Here is a 23,126-nt window from a genome sequence, read left to right as displayed (position 1 = left end):
ACAAAACTTTATAAATGTAAGGGAATATTTGAGTACCTTTATTTTAATTAGTCAGCTCTATGATGTTGCTGCAACTACTTAACAAATGAGTGGGGGTTAAACATGCACAGGTAAGGAACCTCAAAGTCCTATCTGTTAGCCCAGCATGTGTGCTGTTAAAGCAGTACTCCCATGTCAGCTCCGACACAGTAGAGTAGACCTGGGCGATATGGCCAAAAAATCTAATCCCCGATTTTCTTTCAATAAATTTGATTTACGATTTTAAATGATTTTTTCTTATCCTTGTTAAAAAACACCTATAAATGACCAAAAAAAGTAAAAGCATGTTTTTCTTTTATTTTGTGAATTAGGCCAAATGTAACAAATACCAACTGGATTTTCCTCTTGGGTAACAGCAAGCTGTAATTTGGTCTCAAATATGCACCTTTTTACTGCAAGGAGAGTTTACATCCACACAGACAGGCTGCAATTATTTGCAGAAACCTGTGATGGCATACAGAATTCATGTCTGAGCATAACATGACTGTCAACTGTCATTTCACTTCTGTAATGCTGAGGTGAGTCAAGCGACGATTGACTACACCTTATTTCCTATTGGGGGCTTTCACAATAAAAGCCTTTAATAAATATCAACAGCTGCAGACTTTTATTGTGAAGGAATTTTGGGAAGTAGCGTTTTTATTATTGTTCAACTAAGTTTCTGCAGCGGTACCGGCGACTTTCTGCAAAGTGCAGTGTTTACAGCAGCATGTCTTCATACATCTCTGCGTCATTTACCGCCACAGCTCGTTTCTAACACTGAACATGGATTTATTAAGCGAGTCAGGAGTTTAAACATATTTCAAAGTGTTGTTTCTGCGGAATCATTGCAGCGCTGAGCGAAAAACAAACAGAGGCGGCCCAACTTGTGTTAAAGCCCTAAACAGACCGACACATACGCTCTGCAAAGTGAACACGGTCCTTATTATTCACTGGTTATTCAATACTGGTTTACTTCCAAGTGACCACCACTAGATTTCAGTGCTATTGGCTGCTTTGAGTGTGTGTTTGATGGATGTAAAGCTTTTGTCAATTTCGTATTGAGACACACTTTCGCCACTCGACTGCATGTCTTCGAGATGGTGACACACGTTTGTCGTGCTGCTTCCTTTAGTTGTCAGCTTTTAAACAAATATTGCAGTGTGCTGTGGTGTGGTCGTGGTCCGAAGCTGCAAACCTGAACCAGGTCCAAACAGCTGACGAAAATATACAGTTCTTATGGGACGAAACTCAGCATTTGCGCCGGTAGCCGTGCTGTTGTTTGCGCGTCTCTGTGGTGAAGGAGGGGAAGGGTCTAAACTACGGGAGCCCCAGGGGGAGAGAAAGAGGAGCGCAGAGGACTATCAAAAAATCTAGATTTTTATTTTTTAATTCGCCCTAACAAAAAAAATCTGATTTATCGATAAAACTGATATATCACACAGGCCTACAGTAGGTGTGTTTGCTCATGAATTAGCAAGGGTTTGCAATGTGGATGTGGACATTTGATTGATACGATTATTCCTCTTGATCATTTAAAATTACACAGGATTATACTGGTCAGGTGCTGGAAATTTGGGCAGATGTGAATACTGGGAAAAATCAGCCACCAGCTCCTTAGCCGTGTGCTGTATGACTTGCTATAGGGAAGAACAGGGTTGGTTGTCACACTTGTATCTCGCCACCAGAGGGCACTGTTTCAAAATATTTGGTATAGAAATTCACAAAATTGGGATCCGAGCTAATCCACAGTCTTCCCTGAAGTAGGACAGCAGAACCTGAAGTGAGAGGACGTTTTAGATTTTCACGTCACGTTATAAAGCTCCTCAGTATCTTTCTTCTAGGCTTTTACACAACAGATTTATAACAAAACAACTGCAACATTTAAAACATGTGAAGGGAAAGCTTCACCTTGGCATAGTGGTTCTACACTGGTGCGGCCTCAGGACCTACCCGTCTGTCTTTTAACAGAGCATGACCCAAGTTCCTTAAACATTTTCAACAACGCATGTTTAGTTAATTGAATATGTTGCAGTTTGGAGCACGATTGGACCAAAACACCTGGTATAAAAAAGGAAAAGGGACAAAACTGCCAAATTTTAGACCCTCTTTCCCCATCATTATGTGTCAATTTTTGCCAATTTTCCTGGTAACTTGAGAAATTATTTCATTATCATAGGAAAAGTAGCCATTTATTGCATGAGGAGGAAATAAATTAAAATATTGATCAAACATTTAAATTTACCCAATCTCACAGTAAAACATGCTAAGATTAAAGTTATCCATGCATGTCCAATAAGGACTTCAGGACTTTTGCCACCATTGTTTTTTTTCAGACACCTAGTTGAGACCCACTGAAAACTGCGCCACGGGCCACTTTTGGGTCCCGACCCACCAGTTGAGAACTACTGATTTAGATTGTTGTTAGCTAGCTAACTAGCTGTTAGACAGATGTTGGCCTTGATGCTTGCAAGAAATTCTAGTTGGGGTTGGTTGTCAGATGACAGTGAATGGGTGTAGCCTCGGTGAGGAGGCTATTACTGTTAGGCCCATTTGTTTTGTTCTTTATGTGCTTTAGGGTGGTCTAAATATGCTCCAGCTCATTTTGTGTTAAAATGCATTAAGTTAAGTATCTGTCCACTTTTAATGCAATTAAAGTTTCAAATTCGGTTCTGCCTTCTTTTTAAGATTCCCATTAAAATAACATCGTGACAAACATCCCACTAATTTGTTACTGATGCTTCAATTCAATGTAGGAATGACTTCTGAAAGATGTTTTGATGATGAAAAATTTACAATTGAGTAAAAAGTGTGACAATCAACCCCGTTCTTCCCTAGTATGCACAACTGGTAACCACGCTAAGCCCACCAGTGGACTGGATTAAAATGCAGTTTGGGGCAAATGGGCGTAGAGCGAGAGCGCCTTAAGACCATGACAGAATTTGCTACCATTTCATTGGGCCAGGACAAAGAGAAACCTCTACCAATGAGCACTGATCTCCCTCAGTAAACTCTGATACATTTCTATTAAAAGTGAAGCCATATCAGCATAAATACAGATGTCAAAATCACAGCTCTAGCCTCCAAATATTGGAGAATTTCTGTGTGTTTGTGTTCTTTGTGTTGTCTCGGGGTAAAAAATGACCCATACTAGTCTTCTCTGAGTAATACACCACTGAGGGACCCTTTACCCTATTGTATTTTTCTGATTTTTGTTGCAGTAACATTATTAAACATATCTTCAGTAGTTGAGTATTTTAGCTGAATTGTTTAGTAAGTATGAATATGTAATGCCGTGCCAGTGAAGTTCACATTTCTGCATATTAAGCTACTTTTTCAGGCTACACATGTATCTTGCAAAGAATCCTACCTTCAAATTAGTGGTGCACATTTTGTAATAATGTTTGGGTGTGATTATACTAGACAATATCGCACTTTGTAATAATGATACCATACATGAATGGTATCATTCGTCTATTGCCAAGGGAAATGCAGAGAATGATGGTGGTTATTATAGTTTGCAATACTTTAAAATAAACTAACTTTTTAAAAAGTTTTTCTTTTAATGAAAATTAAGGTACTTAGAGCAAAAGTGACACTATTGTTAATGTAAAGCTCTCTCTGCATGCATTAACTTAATCAGTTATCATATGCATAGTCATGATATAGCTCTAATTCCCTGAGAAAAAAAACAATTACTATACAAGTGAACTGAAAGTGGAGTGGTCTTCAGCGATGGATGCAGCCTCTCTGCACTGAGAAGAGCACAAACACAGATTTAAACAAAGTTCATGATGATCTGTAGACTGTTTCTTTGGGCTAAATAGATTTGGGGATTGAAATTAGATTACCCTTCTGCTTTTGCAAGAGTATAACTGATATTTTTTATACCCTATGGAAAAGGAGAGTATACAGAATAGAATTACACTCTAAAGTCAACACGGTGTACCCTAGCGTTTATTTTAACGTTTTACCCCACGTGGTACGGAGGAACTGAACTTTCTGACAGCCTTATTCCAACGCTAATTTCTCTCACCAGACTCCTGCAGCAGTTTGAACACGCAGCTCGTCGTCTTGTTGGCGATAGCAGCCTTTCCCTCCATCTGGTCCTTCCTCACGGCGTTCCCAGCCGTGATTTGGTCTTTTGACTGGACCAGAACCAGTCCAGGCTGGTCCGGGAGCTCGAAAATCTGCTTCGTCTTTCCCTCATTCAGCCTTTGGCCGATCTTCAGCTCTAAAACGCAACAAAAGGCACGCACGAAAACAGAAAAAGGGCGAGTTAAACATCGTGTTTTACGTTAAAAGTAATAGTGAAAGTGAATTTTAAACTTGTGTACCTGATGTGGAGTCCATGTTGGAGGTTTTTCGCGACCCGCAGCTCTGAAAGACAAAACTTTGGAGAGTTGGTGGATGAAGAGGCAGCGAGAGGCATGCAGGCAGCACAAGAGGGAAGTAGAAGTAGAGCCCTACGTGCTCTGAGAGCCAATCACAGACCTTTTCTCACTCCGACAACCAATCACAGCAGCTTATTTCGATGACGCAAGGGGAAGACGCTCTACCAAATCTTTGCCATACCAAGAACTTTTTTCTTGAGTTTATCCTCACACAAACTGACCCCGTTTTCTCTCTGAGGGGACGTTTGATTGAATCAGAGAGGAAGATTTATGCGGTTTTCGCCGGACCTCTTCCGATTAGTTGATATTCAACTCCTCGCGGAGTAGCACGTGCGTTTCACCAGTTATCATGTCCGATTAATCAGATTGATTGGCCTCTTTCTCCCGTTAAGATTACTCTCGGTAAACTTGTCATAACCGTTATTTTCTCAGTTTAACGGCTGCTTTCAGGATGCCAGCTAAGTTTGAACGGTTTTAACGAGCCACGTTTCACGTTTCGTTAAGTCAAGCCTGCCTGCACGTGCTGGGTCTCTACGGCTAACACGCACGCGCTGATTGCTCGGGGCAGCCGTTAGAGCACCGGGACGGACGGAGATGGAGTTTGAGGAGTCCGGTATCGGGGAGGAGTGCGGGGTTTTCGGCTGTGTGGCAGCGGGAGAGTGGCCCACGCAGCTGGAGGTGGCACAGGTGTTGACTCTTGGACTGACAGCGTTACAGCACAGGTGAGTCAAGGATAGGAGTAACGATTTAACTGGTGACCGTGTTAACTGATGACTTTCTGTGGTTGTAGTTGAATGTCTCATAAGGGACGCCTTTTGGGTTTATTCCTTAAAACTTGCTGAATGAACTAAACAAAGAGCCATTCATTGGGACACTTTACGTCATCAAAATCTGTTGTAACTATGACAGTGACAGACTAAACAGGCCAAGAGTCTCAGTTAACACGGTCACTATTTAAACCATAACATCAACGAATGTTAACATTATTTAAGAGGTGACAGGTAACTTTAAATGAGGAATTAAAATAACAAAAGTAAAAGGACGAGTGAAAGAGATTAAAATTGTGATGTTTAAAAACCAAGAAACGTAGAATTGACTTGATTTTTCAGAATTTGATGGCCCCAAATGTATTTTAATTGTTTTTCAGTCATCATTTTTGTTCACACTTTTATTGATCATTTAAAGAAAGGTCTTACAAGGGATAAGATAAAAAGATTAGGGATACACCATACTGGATTTTTGCCAATATGCTGATATTTAGAGATTCTTTTTAGCCAATACCAATATTAAACACTTATTTCAGACCTAAAACTTCAGTCCCTCAGACACACTTTAAAGTGAAAAGAATAATGATGAATAAAGAAAAAGACTTCAGCTGACAGAGGTCTGTTGGTCCAGCCTAAAACTCCACTAACTTATTGTTTGTATGGCCAACATTTACAGCTGATAAAGGCAGATTTTTATAGGCAAGATTTTAGGGATATCTAATATTATCAGCATGTATCAGTGTTGGCAGATGTTGAAATTTCTGCCTTGACAACCAGTATTTCGGCTGTAAATATTGGCTGTGGGACAAACAAGTTTGTGGAGTTTTAGGCTGAATCAACAGACCTTTGGCAGCTGAAGCCTTTGTCTTTATTCTTCATCACTACTTACATTTTAGAATGAAATTTAACAACCAAAATGTGTTAATTTGTTGATCCTCCAACTTTAAATTGTGTGTTTTAGTGACTGAAGTTTTAGGTCTGAACAACATTTAAATATCAAAATCAGCTTAAGATTATTTTGTAAATGTCAGCACATGATATATCAGTAGAAATCCAGTATCATGCACCCCTCAACAGTTCTAAAATCTTGAGAAACTGTCATACCTGCTGGCACTAATAATCCACTTTTTAAGCTGATATCTGTCGATAATTATATCATGCCAAAAACATCACGCATCCCTCATTCTAAAGGTTGAATAAAGATGCTACAGGTCTTTTAATATGAGGAGTGAAATAACAAAAAATCCATGAAAAGTGGAGGAGATAAGAGTCATTGTGAATTAAAAGAAACTGATTGATAAATTAAATTTAAACTAAATGTCTTTCAATCATTTATCACCCACAGCAAAGAAACTTTTAATTTTCATTAAAGAAAGGAGTCACAAAGGTGAAGGTAACAAAGTGGTGATAATAAAGGTGATGGAAATTCATTTGATTTCATTTACTAAGCATTAAAAAGGCGTGCAAATTCAGTTATCATTAAGCATATCAATATGTATAAAGGTGTTTCAATGGCTCTATCTAACAGGAAAATCCAAGGAAGAAACTGGAGCACACAAATCAGTAATACCGTTTAATCAGGTGCAGAGACTTGTACTGCGTCTTCATCAGAGTCAAAACAGGTTTTGAAACGTTAGTCCTCTGCACCTGATTAAACGGCATTGAGTGATTGGTGTGCTCCAGTTTCTTCCTTGGATTTACCTGTTAGAGCCATTGAAACACCTTTGTATGTTGCTGATCCTTTCTGAGAGCACCGTCCTCCACCTGTGGAGGGGCTGAAGCACAAGAGACCCTCTCTTCATTTGAATGTGTTTATGGAATGAGATATTAAGTAATACAAAAGTGTGTAAATTAGGATAAAGGTGATAATACAGTGATGAGATAATCTATAAAAAACGATCAATGTTAAAGTAATAAACTGCATGACAAACCATAAAACTGAAAATGGCAACACTTGAAACTTGTAAATGATAAATGCTGAAGTTACAAAAAAAGTGCATGTTAGAAATGTTAAAAGAAACAAAACTGTGCATGTTTAAAATGATAAAATGTCTCTAAAAATGTGTTCTGTAATGATTTTTAACCTTCTGAATTTGTGGTTGTCAGTTACAACAGATGCCAAAGACGTCTGCTGGTGAATTCCCCTTTATCAAGTTTTACATTGTTTTTGACCAAGCACCAATACACTAAACCAGTGATACTCAACCCACGGCTCTCGAGCCGCACGTGGCTCTTTAGTGACCAGTTGCGGCTCTTTGAAGGCTTACTAAAAAAAAAAAAAAAAAAAAAAAAAAAAAAAAAAAACTTTAAAAACATTTATGAAGGTAAACACTGTCATCAGTAAAGATTAATGGTAGGTCACATCAATAAATCTGTTACCCACACGTAGAAGAAAGGCTTTAACTTCCAAATTTAAACGTTTATTATTTTAAAGCCGTATATTATACCGTCAGATGCGCTCGACGGCGGAGCATGTGTAAGAGAAGAGAGCAAAGTCCGCAGGGGGTGCGTCTTCAGTGAGTTTATTCACTGAGGTGTGTCTTTTGTTCAAATTGAAGCTTCCCTTTTCCTTGTTTTTACTTTTTCTCCAGCAACGCCTGCCGATGCTCTCTCACACCCATATCTTACGACAACTGTGCCAATGCGCGTCATTAACAGTAGGCTGTAACACATGTGGCGATAACGTAATATCTAATTTATAATGAAATTTGTCCAAACATGGGTGTTTTATTTGACCTTTAATGCACTAATGATCATAAATGTCAGAAGAGCAGAAATATAAAAGCAAAGCTCCAAAATGAGGCAGGGTGAAGCGATGTGTCTGGAGAGCTGCAGGTGTGAGGCAGGGCTGGTTTTAGTCATTTGGAGGCCCAGGGCAAAGACCAATATGAGGACCCTCCCCCTATAACTAAAGAATTAATAATGAGCAGAAAAAAATTAGAAAGCATCTCTTTTATGTTAATAAAGTCACAGAACTCCAGTAAATGCCCCAGTGTGAGATATAAATACCAAAATAGCCAACCATCATCCATCATTTTCTTTGAAAAGCATCTCTAAAATCTAAGCTTTACCACAAAAACGAAAACTAACTAAACTGTATAGAGCACTTACAAAACTAACTAAAATAAAATAAAAATGGAGACAAAATATCCTTAGTTTTAGTCTTTGACACAACCATACTGACTGGCACCTACACCAGAGTCTGGGGAGATTAAAATGGCCTGATTTGATTGGTTAAGACTTCACACAGTGGTAGTTTTATGTCTGGAGTTTTATTCAAACATCATCATTAAGTAAATAATTATAAGTGAAGAGTGGCCTATTAAATGTGTATTTAAAAATGTATGACGTTCACTCAGCTCCAACATCTATCTGTAAAAAAAACTAAAAACTAACACTAAAGCTAATCAAAACAAAACTAAAACAAATGATTTATGCAAAATAAAAACTATACTAAACAACAAACCAGCAGTCAAAACTAATAAAAGCTAACTGAAATCAAACACAGAAAGTAAAAACGAAATAAAAATAAAAACTAATGAAAAATCAAAAATTATTAGAACCATGCCTGTAACTAATGTTATTGTCACGTCTCACCCATTTTTGCCAATTCTGCCCTTTTTTTGCCACTTTCCTCCACAAAATTTTGCCAATTTTCACCCAGATTTGGTCAATTTATACCTATTTTCCCCTTTTTGCCCATTTTTTTGCCACTTTTGACATTTTTGCCACCTGTAACTTATTTTAATTTCCACTTTAACCCTTAATTGCCACTTTTCACCACTTAGATTGCGGCTTTTGCAAAGATATTTTTAAACAGTTTGGCTCTTTGGTTGAGTAGGGTTGAGTTACACTGATTTAGATTGATTGCATTTGTACTAAAAACACAAAAGAAGCAGTGCATGATGATCTGGAAATAAAACAATAAATGAGGAGACAGAAATATGCAGGAGAAGGCAAAAAGCTTTCCTGCTGTAAAAAGGAACACTTGGACAGTTAAAACAGTACAAACAAATATGTTCAACCTACACTCAAGACGAGTCTGTTTAGAAGCCTCTCCATCCACTAAAACTGATTTTATCACCAAACTTAAATCCAAAACAAACCTCTGGGTGATCAAATCCAGATCATCAGTATGAAAATAAACACACACTTAGGGAGAGATTCTTTACATTTTTCGGTACACTCCTGTGCGCAGTGAAATATTTTAAAAAATGTTGTTTTTGTTTGTGTTGCTTGAAACAGCTTGTTGTTGAAAGTGTGACTCATGACAGCATTGTTTTAAACAGGCTGAAACTGGAAGAAGAACAAGATAAACAACTAGAGGACAATAATGTATTGATCAGTTATCGCTATCAAATGAGCCCTCCAATATTTAACTGATAAATTAATCTTTTTTTCCCCTAATAGAAATCAATGCAAATTCCTAGCATGCTGCTTCCTAAAATTCTTAATTGATTCCTTCCTGTCTGACAGTAAACTGAATGTAAAGAAGTCAATTGTGCTAGTATGTGTAACAGTTATTGGATGGAGCCAAAACCTGAGAAATGTCTGATAAATGTTTACAGATTGACATGAGCCCACATTGGGCTTGGTTGTTTCTGATCATGCTAGAGCATGACAGCTCCTCCTTCCCTCCCTCCTCCTGCTCTCTCATTGGTAGCATCATGCCTTACACATTTATGAATGAATTCTGCATACAGCAGGTGGCGCTTTGCCCGGAGCTGGTTTGAAACCCGGCTAGAAGAAAAAAGAAGACAAACCCGCCGTGCCAATCGCTTGATTTGACACTCTTATCATTACGGCAGCTCAGTGTGGCCACCAGCATGCTCTGGTTTTAGTTTAACTTCCTCAGTTTGTTTAAGTTGTGAAACATTTTTAACCCATTTTACCTGTCTGTCTGGGGACGAGTCAGAGGAGGCCATTGACCGGACTGAATTGATCTTTATTATGGGGATGTGATCGTCTTCTTCTTTACATGGGACCTCTGGGTTACCATCACTCTCAGCCCCCGTGTACAGCCTTTTCGCCGCTGTATGTGGCGTGGAGTCTAAACAGAACAAACGCATTGTGGTTATTGTCCGCACTTTATCTGAGAGATGTTTCTTTAACATTTCCATTTTTCTATTCCTCTCAGTCGACTCCATCATGACTCTTGTTAGCAGTCACCAGCGTTTTCTTATCTCTAACTTCATTATCAGGCTCATCACGGGACAGAGCCACAATTTACAAACGCCTCGGTCAATGAGGACGGCATGTGACAAACAAAGTGATTACAGATGGAGGTGCATTTCAAACCTTGATCCACAGATTTCCTCTTCTTCCGTCTGTTTGGGGAGAAGCGTGTCTCGGTCTGATTATAAGAGGAGCCTGTAGACGACAGACAAAACAACGCTCTCCTGTAAAACCAAAAAGCTGTTCTAATTTAAGTTAGACAAACAAAAATAACTCCTCAGAAAAGCTACTGATCAGACTGTGATCCATCTGTTTATTTGATTTTCCTGTGATAAGTACATTTCAGTTTTTATCTCTTGATCTCCATGTGATCTGACATGGCAGACAGCATCAGAATCCTCCATGATGAAGCAGGAAGTGCTGCTGAAGCTGCTGTTCTGTTGCAGTTTCTCAGTCATACTTTTTGCTGCTTATTTGTGATGGACCACAGTTAATATTGTCTGTCATCAGCTGTGCATTCTGTCACCAAAGCACCCTCTGTAGCTGTAAATACTGGCCAATTTAAATTCTAAATAGAGATGCACGATATTGGAGTTTTACCAATATCCAATACGCCGATATTTACAGACTCATTTTAGCCGACACCAATATTTAATTATGTTTTGAATAACTAAAAATTCAGTTCTTTGAAGACAATTTAAGGGTTGAAGATGAAAAAAGAAACAAACTTTTGTTCTTAAAACACATTTTAAATGTGTGTCCAGCCTAAAACTCCACTAATTTAAAAGTTGTAGACCCAAATTTTACAGTCAATATATATTCACAGCCAAAATATCAGATGTAAATATCAGCAGAAATTTTGATATCTGCCGATAACAATATTAGGCCAATAATATCGTGCATCCCTAATTGTAAATATCAGCCTATATCAGCCATAAATATTGACCTATATTGTCTTTAAATATCAGCCTATATCTACAGTTAATTTTGGCCCGTATCTAATTTAAATATTGGCCTACATCTGCAATAAATGTCAGCCTTTGTCTTTGAAAATATCAGCTGTAATTGGTCGTTTAGCAGCAGTCAGTACTGACTTATATCAGTCTTTATAAGCTCCAAATATGGGCCTATAGCATCTGTATCTTTCAGCCTACATTAGCTGTAAATAGCAGTCTAATGACAAATTTTGTCCTATATAAAACCATATTTGCTGTAAATATCTGCATGTATCAGTTCTAAGCATTTGCCTGTATCAGCTGTAAATATCAGTCAATATCGCCTATGAATATCAGTCTATATGTGGTGTAATAATAGGCTATAAATATCAGCCAATAGTGTCAATAAATATCGTAATACTTGGGCTTACTTTGGCTGTAAATATCGGCCTATATCTGTCATGAATATTGACCCACATTGGTTTTGAATTTAAATTGAATTTTGGTTTTAAATGTGCTGTAAATATTTTCTTATGGCAACTATAAATAATGGCCTATTTCATCTGTATATAACAGTCTATATTACCAATGAATATCAGCCTATATCTGGTGTAATTATAGGCTATAAATATTGTGATACTTTGGCTAATATTGGCTGTAAATATCGGCCTATATTAGCTGTGAATATTGACATATTTCAGCTGTAAATATCAATCTTTTTCAGCTGTAATTATTATTCTATAACAGCTGTACATGTCAGCCTAGGTCTGCTGTAAACATTGAACAACAACAAAATAAAAAAGTGAATTTTGGCAGGAAATGTATTAACTTGCATACCTAACCTGAAGTTTTCTTGTTTTAGTTAATTTCGTAAGCACACAAGTTTTTCTTTTTTTGCAGAGCCTCATTTTTATTTTGAAACATGTTCTCACATTTTTGTTTTACTTATATTGATAGTTTTGAGTAACTGAGTAACCATGATGTCAAAGTAGCACATACTGATCTATAGAGGAAAAGCCCCCCCTAAGGTGTTTGGGTGAAGCCCCCCATATTTCCCCGTTAGTTCCGCCCCTGCTGGTGTACATCTCATCACATGGCAGTGACTTTTAAAGCCTCTACAAAGTTAGTAAATCCCTTCAAAACGGTGTTTGTTGCTCACCTTCGTGCTCATACATTTTCTCCAGGTTTTCATTGATGGTGTCCCTTGAGGGGACTCGGTATCCTGGATGAATGAACTCCATAAATTTCCGAAACCCCGCTCCTTCTACCAAGCTGAGAGGGAGCATGTCAGTGGCGATCATCTCGGAGATGAGGTCGGTTGTTTTCTGCTCCCGTCGATCATCAGGCTTACCGAGCACGGTGGTGTAGCTGTCCACCTTACGCTGGTCTCTGGACAGGATTTTAAGTTCTCCAGCGTGTTTCGCCTTTAAATGCGCGTGCATGGCTGTTGTAGAGTAATGGTACTGGAGCAGAGTCTTACAGATTTTACACCTGACCTCATATTCGTTTATCTGCTCGAAGGATTTCCACACCGAGCTGGTTTTCCTGTTAATTGTCCTCATCTCTGAATCTCTGCCGCACTCGGTGGTCTCACTGGTCTCACTGGTGTTCCCGCGCTGCTCTTTCCCATCTCAATTTGGCGCCGTGTTCCTGCGGTTGCTGTGGTAACCTCGGCGGAAGTCCCTCACCACTTCCGCCACAAGATTCGACAGCTGATTTTCAGACCTTGGGTCTGTTTGAAAAGTCCAAAAAAAACCTTATATTTCCTTTCCTATCCACTTTTCCTTAACCCCAGTGAAAAACGTCACAGGGTCCTGGAAAGGTGGGAGTAAGGATAGGAAAGGAGAACACAGTGATCAGGAATCTGACCACACTGTCCCTAGGCGGATGTTACGGACGTGACGTGTGTTATTTGTTTAAAAACTACAATTTAACGTTGATGGACTACAAAATTCGCACCCACCACTCGGTCCGTTCCCTTTGTTTTTATGTGCTGCGAATGAAACGTGAAAACCTCGGTGATGAATATGAGCTCATTAAGATTTTTATACCCTGAAGTGTGACTGTGAACATCCAGAACAGCAGAAACTTTTCTCTAAATCTGAACTGTCTGCAGAGTCAATACGACTGCATGAATAATGTTCAAGTCCTTTTATTTCACAACGACATTAAATCATTTTGTTTTATTCTCTACCTATCCAGTTTCTTTAATTTTCTCGTCTGTTAATTTTTATTTGATTTTAAGTCCGTTTACTTCTCGCTTTAATTGGATGTTATTTGGAAATATTTATCATATTTAATTTAATATTTCAAAATAGCAAAATAAATGCAGTTTGAAATGCTGACTGATCAGTCTACTGTTTGGATAAAAATGGAAATGAGAAGAAATGAAATCGTTATCATAAGTGGACTGATATAGTTTTCATGTCTGTTCATCCCTACTGCCTTCTGTTTATCACATGAATTATAAGTTTGACAGTAAATTTAACTGTTTAAATAGGGGCTAGTAAAGTTAGAGTCAAACTATCGCATGTTTTGGTGAGCGGTCAACAGGTGCGTCACTTTAAATGAAGTTTATGCAAAGAATTGTGGGTTATCTTTTCATCTCTCCTTTGGTAAAGGATGGTTCCTAGGCTAAAGGAGATAATAAAGCTCCTTACCTTTTCAGTTAGAGAATTCCAACGACCTTTATCATGGCCAACATTAAAATACTTCCGGGTCATCTCACTCAGTTAGGAACCTAACCAGTACTGGGGATTCTTTTGTTCTGCTTTTTAATAGGTTCGTCTTTGAATACATTTAAAGTTTCTAGTCTTATTTTGAACGGCGTGTCCCCTAACTCCAGGTACTAGTGTGAAAACATAAGGTCAGGTTGACCTGTTGTCAGATGTTATCTTTGGGTTTATGCAACTTAGACATGGGGTGAATACAAATCAGAATTTTTGTTGAGTTTTTTTGGGGGCTGCTATGTTAATTTTGTCATTGAAATCTATTGACATAGCTTGTTTGTTTGTTTTTCTTTTAACCAAAATTTTACCAGAGTTTAAGTCTTGGTTTCATGACCACCTTAAATCACATAACTTAAGCAAAGCATTTCTGTGTCATGGAGGGTCTGTGAAAATCACAGGACCTTACCTAAGAAAAAAAAACAACAATTTTCACTGGGGGGAATTTTAAGATCAAACCTGTTTTTTTGTTTTTGTTTTTTGTTTTGTTTTGTTTTGTTTTTTTGTTTTTTTTTTTGCTGGGTTATTTTGAATTGCCTCATATTTGCTTTCTTATATTTTTAATTTTGCATGTATATTGTCTTCTTGCACAGTGTGTTTGTGCCGTATGTTTTAATCTGCTTATCACAGTGAGGTTGGGGTTAGGGCTGGGCAATTAATCGCATATCAGATTAAATCACAGTCTGGCCTGCTGCAATTCTCAAATCACAGAAGGTGCAATATTTCTTTAACCTTAAGTTTGTGACAAAATACCAGTTTAAAAGTTGTTTTTTTTTTTTTTTTTGCAGCAGAGATGTTATGCATTACATATCATGCAGTCATTTTAGTGGCATATTTTACAAAAACAAAAAAATCATATTTTCTTCATTTTTGTATGTTTTTCTTGTTAAATATGAGAATTATATTAACATTACGCTCTTTAATACAACAGTGCATATTCACTTTGCAAAATAAGTCCAAAACATCACAGTTAGATATTTTTTCAAAAATTTCCAGCCCTAGTTTAATCTAATATTGTGTTGGTTATAGTATAGAATGAATTATTGTTTGTTTTTTGGGAAAATACATGAGATGAGAAACTTAAGTAATAATTGCATATTAAATCGCAATATTGGATAAAAAAAAATCGCAATTAGATAATTTCCCAAGTTGGGGTAGTATTACAGGGCAGGTGCAATAAAAACTTTTACCTGTAATTCTATTTTTAATCTTTTATCCTGTATTTTGTGACTCTGTGGACCGTTGTCTGTTTTGTTTTTGGTGTATTGACTGTTAGCAGCTAATTTTCCCTTTTGTCCATGACGAACTTCCCTCCAGGGACAATAAATTTTATCCTTATCCTTCAGTGGTGCTCTGCTCTTGGAATATTAGTGCCACATAAAGCTCTTACAGGACTTCATCCCTTCTGCCAACAGCAGCTTTCATGATCAACAAGAAATATTTTCCTCTTGCCGTGTCAGAAGTCTTATTGTTGAGACATGTTATAGAGCTACTACCAAATTAATGACTATTTTTTCTACTGCAAATTAGCAGAGTCCTTTTCTCAACACTTAAATGACATGCCTCTTAAGTAAAAGGGACTAAAAATAAAAACCATTATCTCAAAAATGATTCCACCTTTCACATTGTTAGCATATAGGATTGTATGCCATTTATTAAAGAAGGGATAAATTACCCTCTTCACCTTAATATGGTATCAGCACTGATTTGAATTGACTGTTTTGCTTTAATAAAGAGTATAAAAACAAAATATTTGAAGAACTGATCATTACTTTAACAGTGCTGGGATTAAACTTTGGAGGCTTCAGTATTCCTTTAAAGGGTCTAAAACTGCCTGTGTTTCTCATGGCATGCTATTCTTTTTGATGAGCCTTTATATTAAAGTTCTATCACAACACTAGAATGAAAACTGCTGTATGATTCTGGTTGAAATTTAAGTATTGAAGCATTTAAATCATGGGTCATCAACTACATTTGTAAGGGCCACTTTTTCTTGGAAGACACTGAAGGGGCCAGACTTCCCAAAAACTAAATTTAACTTAATATTCTGGCCCAGTTAACATGTAATTTTTTAGTTCTTTATGTTTTTCCCTCAAAAATTTGAATTGTTTTTGGCCTTTGGCAGTGAGGTCAGATCCAGTCCCCTAAACTGCAGCTGCCACTAGGGGGCGATTGTGATATTTATGCTATATATTTCTGGGGCTGGCATGTTGTCATCATAGAGTGGTGCAGGAATGAGTCCTAAAATGCAGAAGTGAGTTAGGATTTTAGCACTCCCAGTTCCCTCCTCTGAAAGTCTATGGGATTTTTGAATGAGTTTCCAGTTAAATGCCTGAAATAAGGTCAGTGGTGAACACAAGCTCAAGAGAGTTTAACATTTTATGCTACAACATAAAATACATCTGAAACATGCCCTATCTTTGAGTTGTGTATCTTTTCACATCTTAATAAAGGCTGTTGCTGAAAGACAGCTATCAAGGACGACAGCGTTTGTCGGGAAGGCTCTACGTCATCATCTAAAGCGCGGCAGCTGAGCCTGCCGTTCACTTGTATCCGCGGGTGATGACGTTAAATTCAGTTGACCATGTTGTAGTTCAAGCTAGCATGGCGTTAGCTTTTCACTTATGTCAGTTACATTAATGAACCAGATATGATGCTTATAGTATCCATTTATGAAGGTTATATTTATGAACAAAACGTGTACGTTTCATTAACTTTTATTGGACACAGATCTTATTTTCAGCAATAATCCAAAAACCCACTGAAAAATCCCATAGGCTTGACGCTGAGGGAATCCATGCAATGCTAACATCCGGGTTTGCCTACAAAATTACGTCACAACTGCACCACTCTATTGGGTTTGATGCTAAATGATTGGTGGGGAAACCGTCAGGAAACCAGCGATTCTCTGGCAGGAAAAACTGAACTCTCAAAGTGCCTAAAGCAGAAAGTTGACATGGAAAACTGCCGCTTTATAGATTATAAAGAACGAATTCATGAGTATGTCTTTATCATGCATCATACTCACTAATAATGACTGACAGGTGGATTTCTGTAAAATGGATCAAACATTGAGACAACATTTAAAGCCTATTGGCATTTTTTTAATAATATACCCTGAATTACCCAACATATTTTTCCTCTAGACAATTTCTGATCTTAAAAATCTTCTGGGGGCCTGATGGGAAGCTGTAGGGGGCCTGCTGTGGCCCCCGGGCCTCCAGTTGATGATCACTGATTTAAATTATCAGAAAGAAGCAGTTCCAAAATGTTGACAGATGTGTGACGAGGTTGTCACAATGCCACAGTTAAACTAGAGGACAACGCTACTAAAATCAGTCACAACAGTACTACACATATAGCAGCAACAAAGGCAGAAGTGTCATGCATCCAGTGTTGGCTAATTTCATGTTTTTAATCACCAGCTGAAACTAGGAAGCTCCTACACACTGTCTAGATTGCACAGAAACATTGGAACCCTGCCTATGTTTTCATGCAGTTTACACTAGCTCAGGAGTCTGCCGACAATTTTTGAAGGTGTAATTCTTCTACTAGGCACATTTCCTATGGATCTGATGTTGTTTTTAAAGCTTTACAGCATTTTAATGCCGATTATGCAATAAAAAAAATGTCATACCCCCTCTATGGAGTGGATGTAAGATTTTAACAGGAAAGTTAAGTAGAAATTTGTGAAGAAGTCTTAAGTTATGTACAAGAAAAAGACAACTAATGTGTAATTATTCCAGGAAGTAGTTTATATCTCTTGATATAAGACATAAAATAGAAGTTTAATGCTTTATTTGGAGCCTTGTGGTGGCAGGAAGTGTTTGTAATAAGCAGAAAGAAGCTGCGTGTGAGGAATTCCCATCACATTGAAAAAAGAAAAATTTGGGGTCTTACTCATGAATCTGTGGTGTAGATCCAACCGCCCCTCCTGGACCATGTGGATCCTCGGTTCTTTATTGTTTGCAGGAGCATCAAGGCTTACAGACGGTGCAGAACCAGAGCTGCAGGTTCTATCTTCTGTTGCTGATGCTGCAAACCTCTCTGAGTTCATTTTGTTCAGTTTGACTTCTACATGCTCTTCGTCTCCACAGTCCTCAGGCATCAAGAGTCTGCCTGAGTCTCTGTTGTTTGACGCTGCTGCGTCGTGTGGAGAGCCGTTCTTTGTGCGGTTCATGATGGCGTCCACCTCATCGTAGAACCTCATGATGCGTCTGGGGTCGGTTTCGTCGGTCATTCCTCTCTGGAGTGAGCGGTAGAGGTACTTGAGGTTCTTGTACTTAGTGTGACACTGTTTCCAGTCGCGGTCGATGCCCTGCTGCATCAGCCTGTTGGAGATTTGAACGAAGATGTCTCTCTTCCTGGTCGAGCTCTCCAGCTGTCTGCATACGGTCTTGTCAGACCAGACCTGGATCAGCGCTCGGACCTCCTGCTCGCTCCAGTTCCGGCCTGTGTCTGGCACCGTGACCACATGGAACTGATCTGGTTGGTCTGTGAGTGTCAGAGTGGCATCTGTAGGAGAAGACAAGCATTGACAGGAAAGAACAGATATCATTTAGTTAGGTTTGAGGTTTAGATAGTTGGATTTGATCTTTGCTGATCTCATACAGATTTCAGCTCTGTCCTGAGTCTTATAAAACACAGGCTAAAAAGCCAGAATATAGAAAGATGAATGTAAATTTTAATAGGACAGCTAAAGACAGACTGGGAAAAGAGGGAAAGACATGTATCAAACAGTGCCAGGATTGTGATTTGAACCTGCAACCACCGCATAGATGTGAGTGTCTGCTCTCCCAACTGAGCCAAACTGGCACCAACAACCTCAGCTTTATCACTGGAAAATACATGTTCAACATCCAGCCATTTTCTTCTGCTTATCCATATCAACTCATGCATCTTTGGACTTTAAGATACTGATGTTGCATACCTGTTCTTTTCCACTTTGCTTCTGTGTCTCCGTTTATGTCGTAATCATTGCTGTCTAAAATGAGAGCAGCAGATCAAACACTGATTTTTCCATCAGCCTTTAAAAACAAAAGGTGCTCAAACTACTGCAGGCTGAATTCTTACCATCATCGATTTCAATGACGAGCTCGCTCTCTGACCCCGGTGTCTGCAGCCTCTCTGCCCGTATCTCTCCATTGTACAGCCTCCTCTGCATCTCAATCGTCCCGTCCTCCAACCCGCGGTCCAGCAGAATGGCGTCCACCTCATCGAAGAACTTCATGTACTTCCCTGGCCCTCCCGAGCTGCTTCCCGCTGCAGCGTGAGCGCTCTTGGCCGTCTTGTGGTCATACTTCAAGTTCTTGTATTTAGTCCGACACTGTTTCCAGTTTCGCACCACCCCAAAGTTCCTCTGCATCTGAAAGGCCATCTCCTGGAAGATGCATTTGTTGCGTAGCGTGCTCTTCAAGCGCTCCCGAATTCGGCTGTCTGCCCAGACGCACAGCAGAGCTCGCACCTCATCATCCGTCCAGTGGCGGCCGCCTTCTTCGGACACAGCCGGGGTGTAAGGAAGGGTCCGATGGATTTGAGATCTTAGACCTGCACATATGAAAACACAGAATCTGGTTATAAGTCTAGCACAAAAAGTAGGAAAATTAGTGTTTGGAAGATTATTTCTTTGTTGTAACATATACTGTTGGAAAGCCTGTTTATTTCCCTTGTAAATGGAGTTGTAAGGAACATTCATTTGTGGGATGTGGGTTGTGCATATGAAGAATTTGCAAAATGCTATTGACTCTTGTTATGGGCTTCTGGTACCCCTAGCTGCTGGCAATTAGGTTCCTGATTAGCAATCTCAATACAGAGCGATATAGAGATTAGATTCTGCAACCTGTGGCAATTCTGTGCCCCCCCCCCAAGATCTTTGGCGCCCCCCCGAGGGGGTTCCCATACCCCAGGTTGGTGACCAATGAGCTAAGGGGTAGAAGTGGGATTGACGCCAAGTTCAGAGAAAAGAAAGTTGGCATAATTATTGAGGGATAAGTCTCTCAAATATGTCACAGGAGATGAACACCGGTCGGCTACCTTCTGGTTTGTGCTTTTTTCAAAAAAATCCTGGTTTGTTGTTATCGTTGGTTGCGGTGTTAATTTTGACAGCTGTTTTTTAATTTTAGTCTTTTTATCATGTCTTAGTTTTAGTCACATTCTAGTAATTTCTACCCTTTAGAGTTTTAGTCTAGTTTTAGTTCATAAAAAGTCCTCACATTTTAGTCTTTACTTTTAGTCCAAGTATTTACTATCCTGCATAAATCTGGTACCAGATCATGGTAGTGTGTTCTCTGCACCCTGCCAAACCTGGGGTCCCTGCTTTCTACAGCTGAGAGGCAAAACAGTTACAGATCCATTGTTTTTTGACTCCACAGAGGAGAAATATCACAGATTTTAAATGTCAGAAGAAAACTAAATTACATTTTGGTCTAGTTTTAGTCATCTTGACAAAAACTAACCCGACATTTTGTCAGTTTTAGTCATCAAAGATCTATTTTGGCTAGTCTAGTCTTGTTTTTGTCATGGAAAAAAGGCTGTCAACGAACATTTATAGTCATAGTTTTAGTTGACAAAATTATCACTGGTTGGTTGTATAAAAACAGGAAAATATATTTTACATATTTTTTATTATTTCTGAGTTGGAAAAAAAAGTTCCTCTTTTGTATGAGCGCTGCACTCCTCAGTGGTACTTGGTTCTCACTGACCAATTAAAATCAAGAAGAGGCGGGGCTTCTGATATCAGTTTTGTCAACAGTGTTGGAGGAAATAGCTACACAACTTGTCTTTTCGAGGGTAAAGATTCCATGTCTGCAGCTTCATTGTTGTCATGTTGTCAAGAATTACTACTAAAAGAAGCAGAAGTCAAATTTTATAACCCAGCATTAACACACTTGGGTAAAAAGTGCTCAGAAACCGAGGTTGTGGGCGCTGCCAGTGGAAAACATAGCAGCTTTGGCCACAACTGGTTCTCAGTGGTGGGTCTGGACCCAACAGTTTTATGAGACCTTTAAAAAAACAACCAAAACTTCCATTATAATGGCAAAACAGAATGAAATAAAATGTTTGCATGGACGCCCTCCCAAAGTTTTGACTGATCCCTTTGTTCATTGGTATATGTTTTTTCCATCTAGGTTCCAAACTGCAAAGTGTAAATTTCCTTAATTTAAGTGGTTGAACATTTTTTGGGTCCAGATTTTTACATTACTGAGGTGTTGGTTGGTCCTGTGGTGGACCAGTTGAAAGCCACTGCTTTAAGCTGTAACGTTCTGGTGCTGTCATAGAGATTAACTATATCGATTTTTCCCCGTAATAACTAAAAATAACTTTACATTTGCTAATAAACTTCTTTCTTGGGTTAAACCCATTCCATGTCTGACTTCTTTAGGCCTCATCTGTATTTTTTTGTCCTGTGTTTCTGTTTTTAAATGTTATTAAACTTAGGACAACAGTGTTTAAGTGTGTATACAAAGTATTTATTCTGAGTTTGAGAAGCAACTTGAATCTTGATTCAAAAAGCTTTGAGTAAATGGCAGCATGGTCAAATAAAATCTTAGCCAAACCTGATAAATATTAATAAAACAGAATATAATAGTTGATAAAAACAGAATAAAGTGGTTGATAAATATCAATTAAAAACAGAATAAAATGGTTGATAAATATCAATAAAAACAGAATATAGTGGTTGATAAATATCAATAAAAACAGAATAAAGTGGTTGATAAATATCAATAAAAACTAAATGGTTGATAAATATCAATAAAAACAGAATAAAGTGGTTGATAAATATCAATAAAAACTAAATGGTTGATAACTTTCAATAAAAACAGGATATAATGGTAGATAAATATCAATTAAAACAGAATAAAGTGGTTGATAAATATAAATAAAAACAGAATAAAGTGGTTGATAAATATCAATAAAAACAGAATATAACGATAGATAAATATCAATAAAAACAGAATTAAGTAGTTGATAAATATCAATAAAAACAGAATAAAGTGGTTGATAAATATCAATGAAAACAGACTATAATGATAGATAAATATCAATAAAAACAGAATATAGTGGTTGATAAATATCAATAAAAACAGAATAAAGTGGTTGATAAATATCAATAAAAACTAAATGGTTGATAAATATCAATAAAAACTAAATGGTTGATAAATATCAATAAAAACAGAATAAAGTGGTTGATAAATATCAATAAAAACAGGATATAATGGTAGATAAATATAAATAAAAACAGAATAAAGTGGTTGATAAATATCAATAAAAACAGAATAAAGTGGTTGATAAATATCAATGAAAACAGAATAAAGTGGTTGATAAATATCAATAAAACCAGAATAAAGTGGTTGATAAATATCAATAAAAACAGAATAAAGTGGTTGATAAATATCAATAAAAACAGAATAAAGTGGTTGATAAATATCAATAAAAACAGAATATAGTGGTTGATAAATATCAATAAAAACAGAATAAAGTGGTTGATAAATATCAATGAAAACAGACTATAATGATAGATAAATATCAATAAAAACAGAATATAGTGGTTGATAAATATCAATAAAAACTAAATGGTTGATAAATATCAATAAAAACAGAATAAAGTGGTTGATAAATATCAATAAAAACTAAATGGTTGATAAATATCAATAAAAACAGAATAAAGTGGTTGATAAATATCAATAAAAACAGGATATAATGGTAGATAAATATAAATAAAAACAGAATAAAGTGGTTGATAAATATCAATAAAAACAGAATAAAGTGGTTGATAAATATCAATGAAAACAGAATGGGCTGTAATTTGCTGCAGATGCGTCACACTTCCTGCTCTGCAGCCCCAGGCTCCTGCACTGGGCCTGACACTCCCACCAGCTGCGCACAATGCTGAGCCTCCTCAGACGCTCTGAGATCAGCTCAAACGTGCTCCTGCTCTCGGCGACGTGCTGAGCGCCCACCTCGTCCCAAACTGACATGAGAGCGAGCACCTCAGCCTCCCCCCACGGCCTCTTCGCCGAGCCCTCCACCACCTCCCGGCCTGCTCTTTGTCTCTCTGCTGCTCCCTCCATGTCTGAGCTGACCTGGAAACGCTTTCTTTTCCCCAATCCG

At 38.0% G+C, this 23,126-nt stretch overlaps 1 protein-coding gene across 1 annotated transcript in view; it reads right to left on the bottom strand.

The window, feature by feature from the left end:
• paics (phosphoribosylaminoimidazole carboxylase, phosphoribosylaminoimidazole succinocarboxamide synthetase) overlaps positions 1–19,558 on the bottom strand; it is a 32,664-nt gene extending 13,106 nt beyond the window's left edge. Inside the window, exons 1-7 of the mRNA XM_041790500.1 lie at positions 19,089–19,558; positions 18,946–18,999; positions 17,916–18,530; positions 10,478–10,549; positions 10,072–10,229; positions 4,356–4,512; positions 4,055–4,252 (exon numbers count right to left, since the gene is read on the bottom strand). Coding sequence (XP_041646434.1) covers positions 4,055–4,252; positions 4,356–4,512; positions 10,072–10,229; positions 10,478–10,549; positions 17,916–18,530; positions 18,946–18,999; positions 19,089–19,392 — 1,558 coding nt within the window. The 5' untranslated portion in view covers positions 19,393–19,558. The remainder of the gene's footprint in view (positions 1–4,054; positions 4,253–4,355; positions 4,513–10,071; positions 10,230–10,477; positions 10,550–17,915; positions 18,531–18,945; positions 19,000–19,088) is intronic.
• Between the last annotated feature and the right edge of the window lie 3,568 nt (positions 19,559–23,126).

The sequence above is a fragment of the Cheilinus undulatus genome, linkage group 7 (assembly GCF_018320785.1).
Source record: "Cheilinus undulatus linkage group 7, ASM1832078v1, whole genome shotgun sequence".
NCBI classification, from domain to species: domain Eukaryota; kingdom Metazoa; phylum Chordata; class Actinopteri; order Labriformes; family Labridae; genus Cheilinus; species Cheilinus undulatus.
The sequence above is the reverse complement of the archived record's forward strand: the minus strand, read 5'-3'. Positions and strand labels throughout refer to the sequence as shown.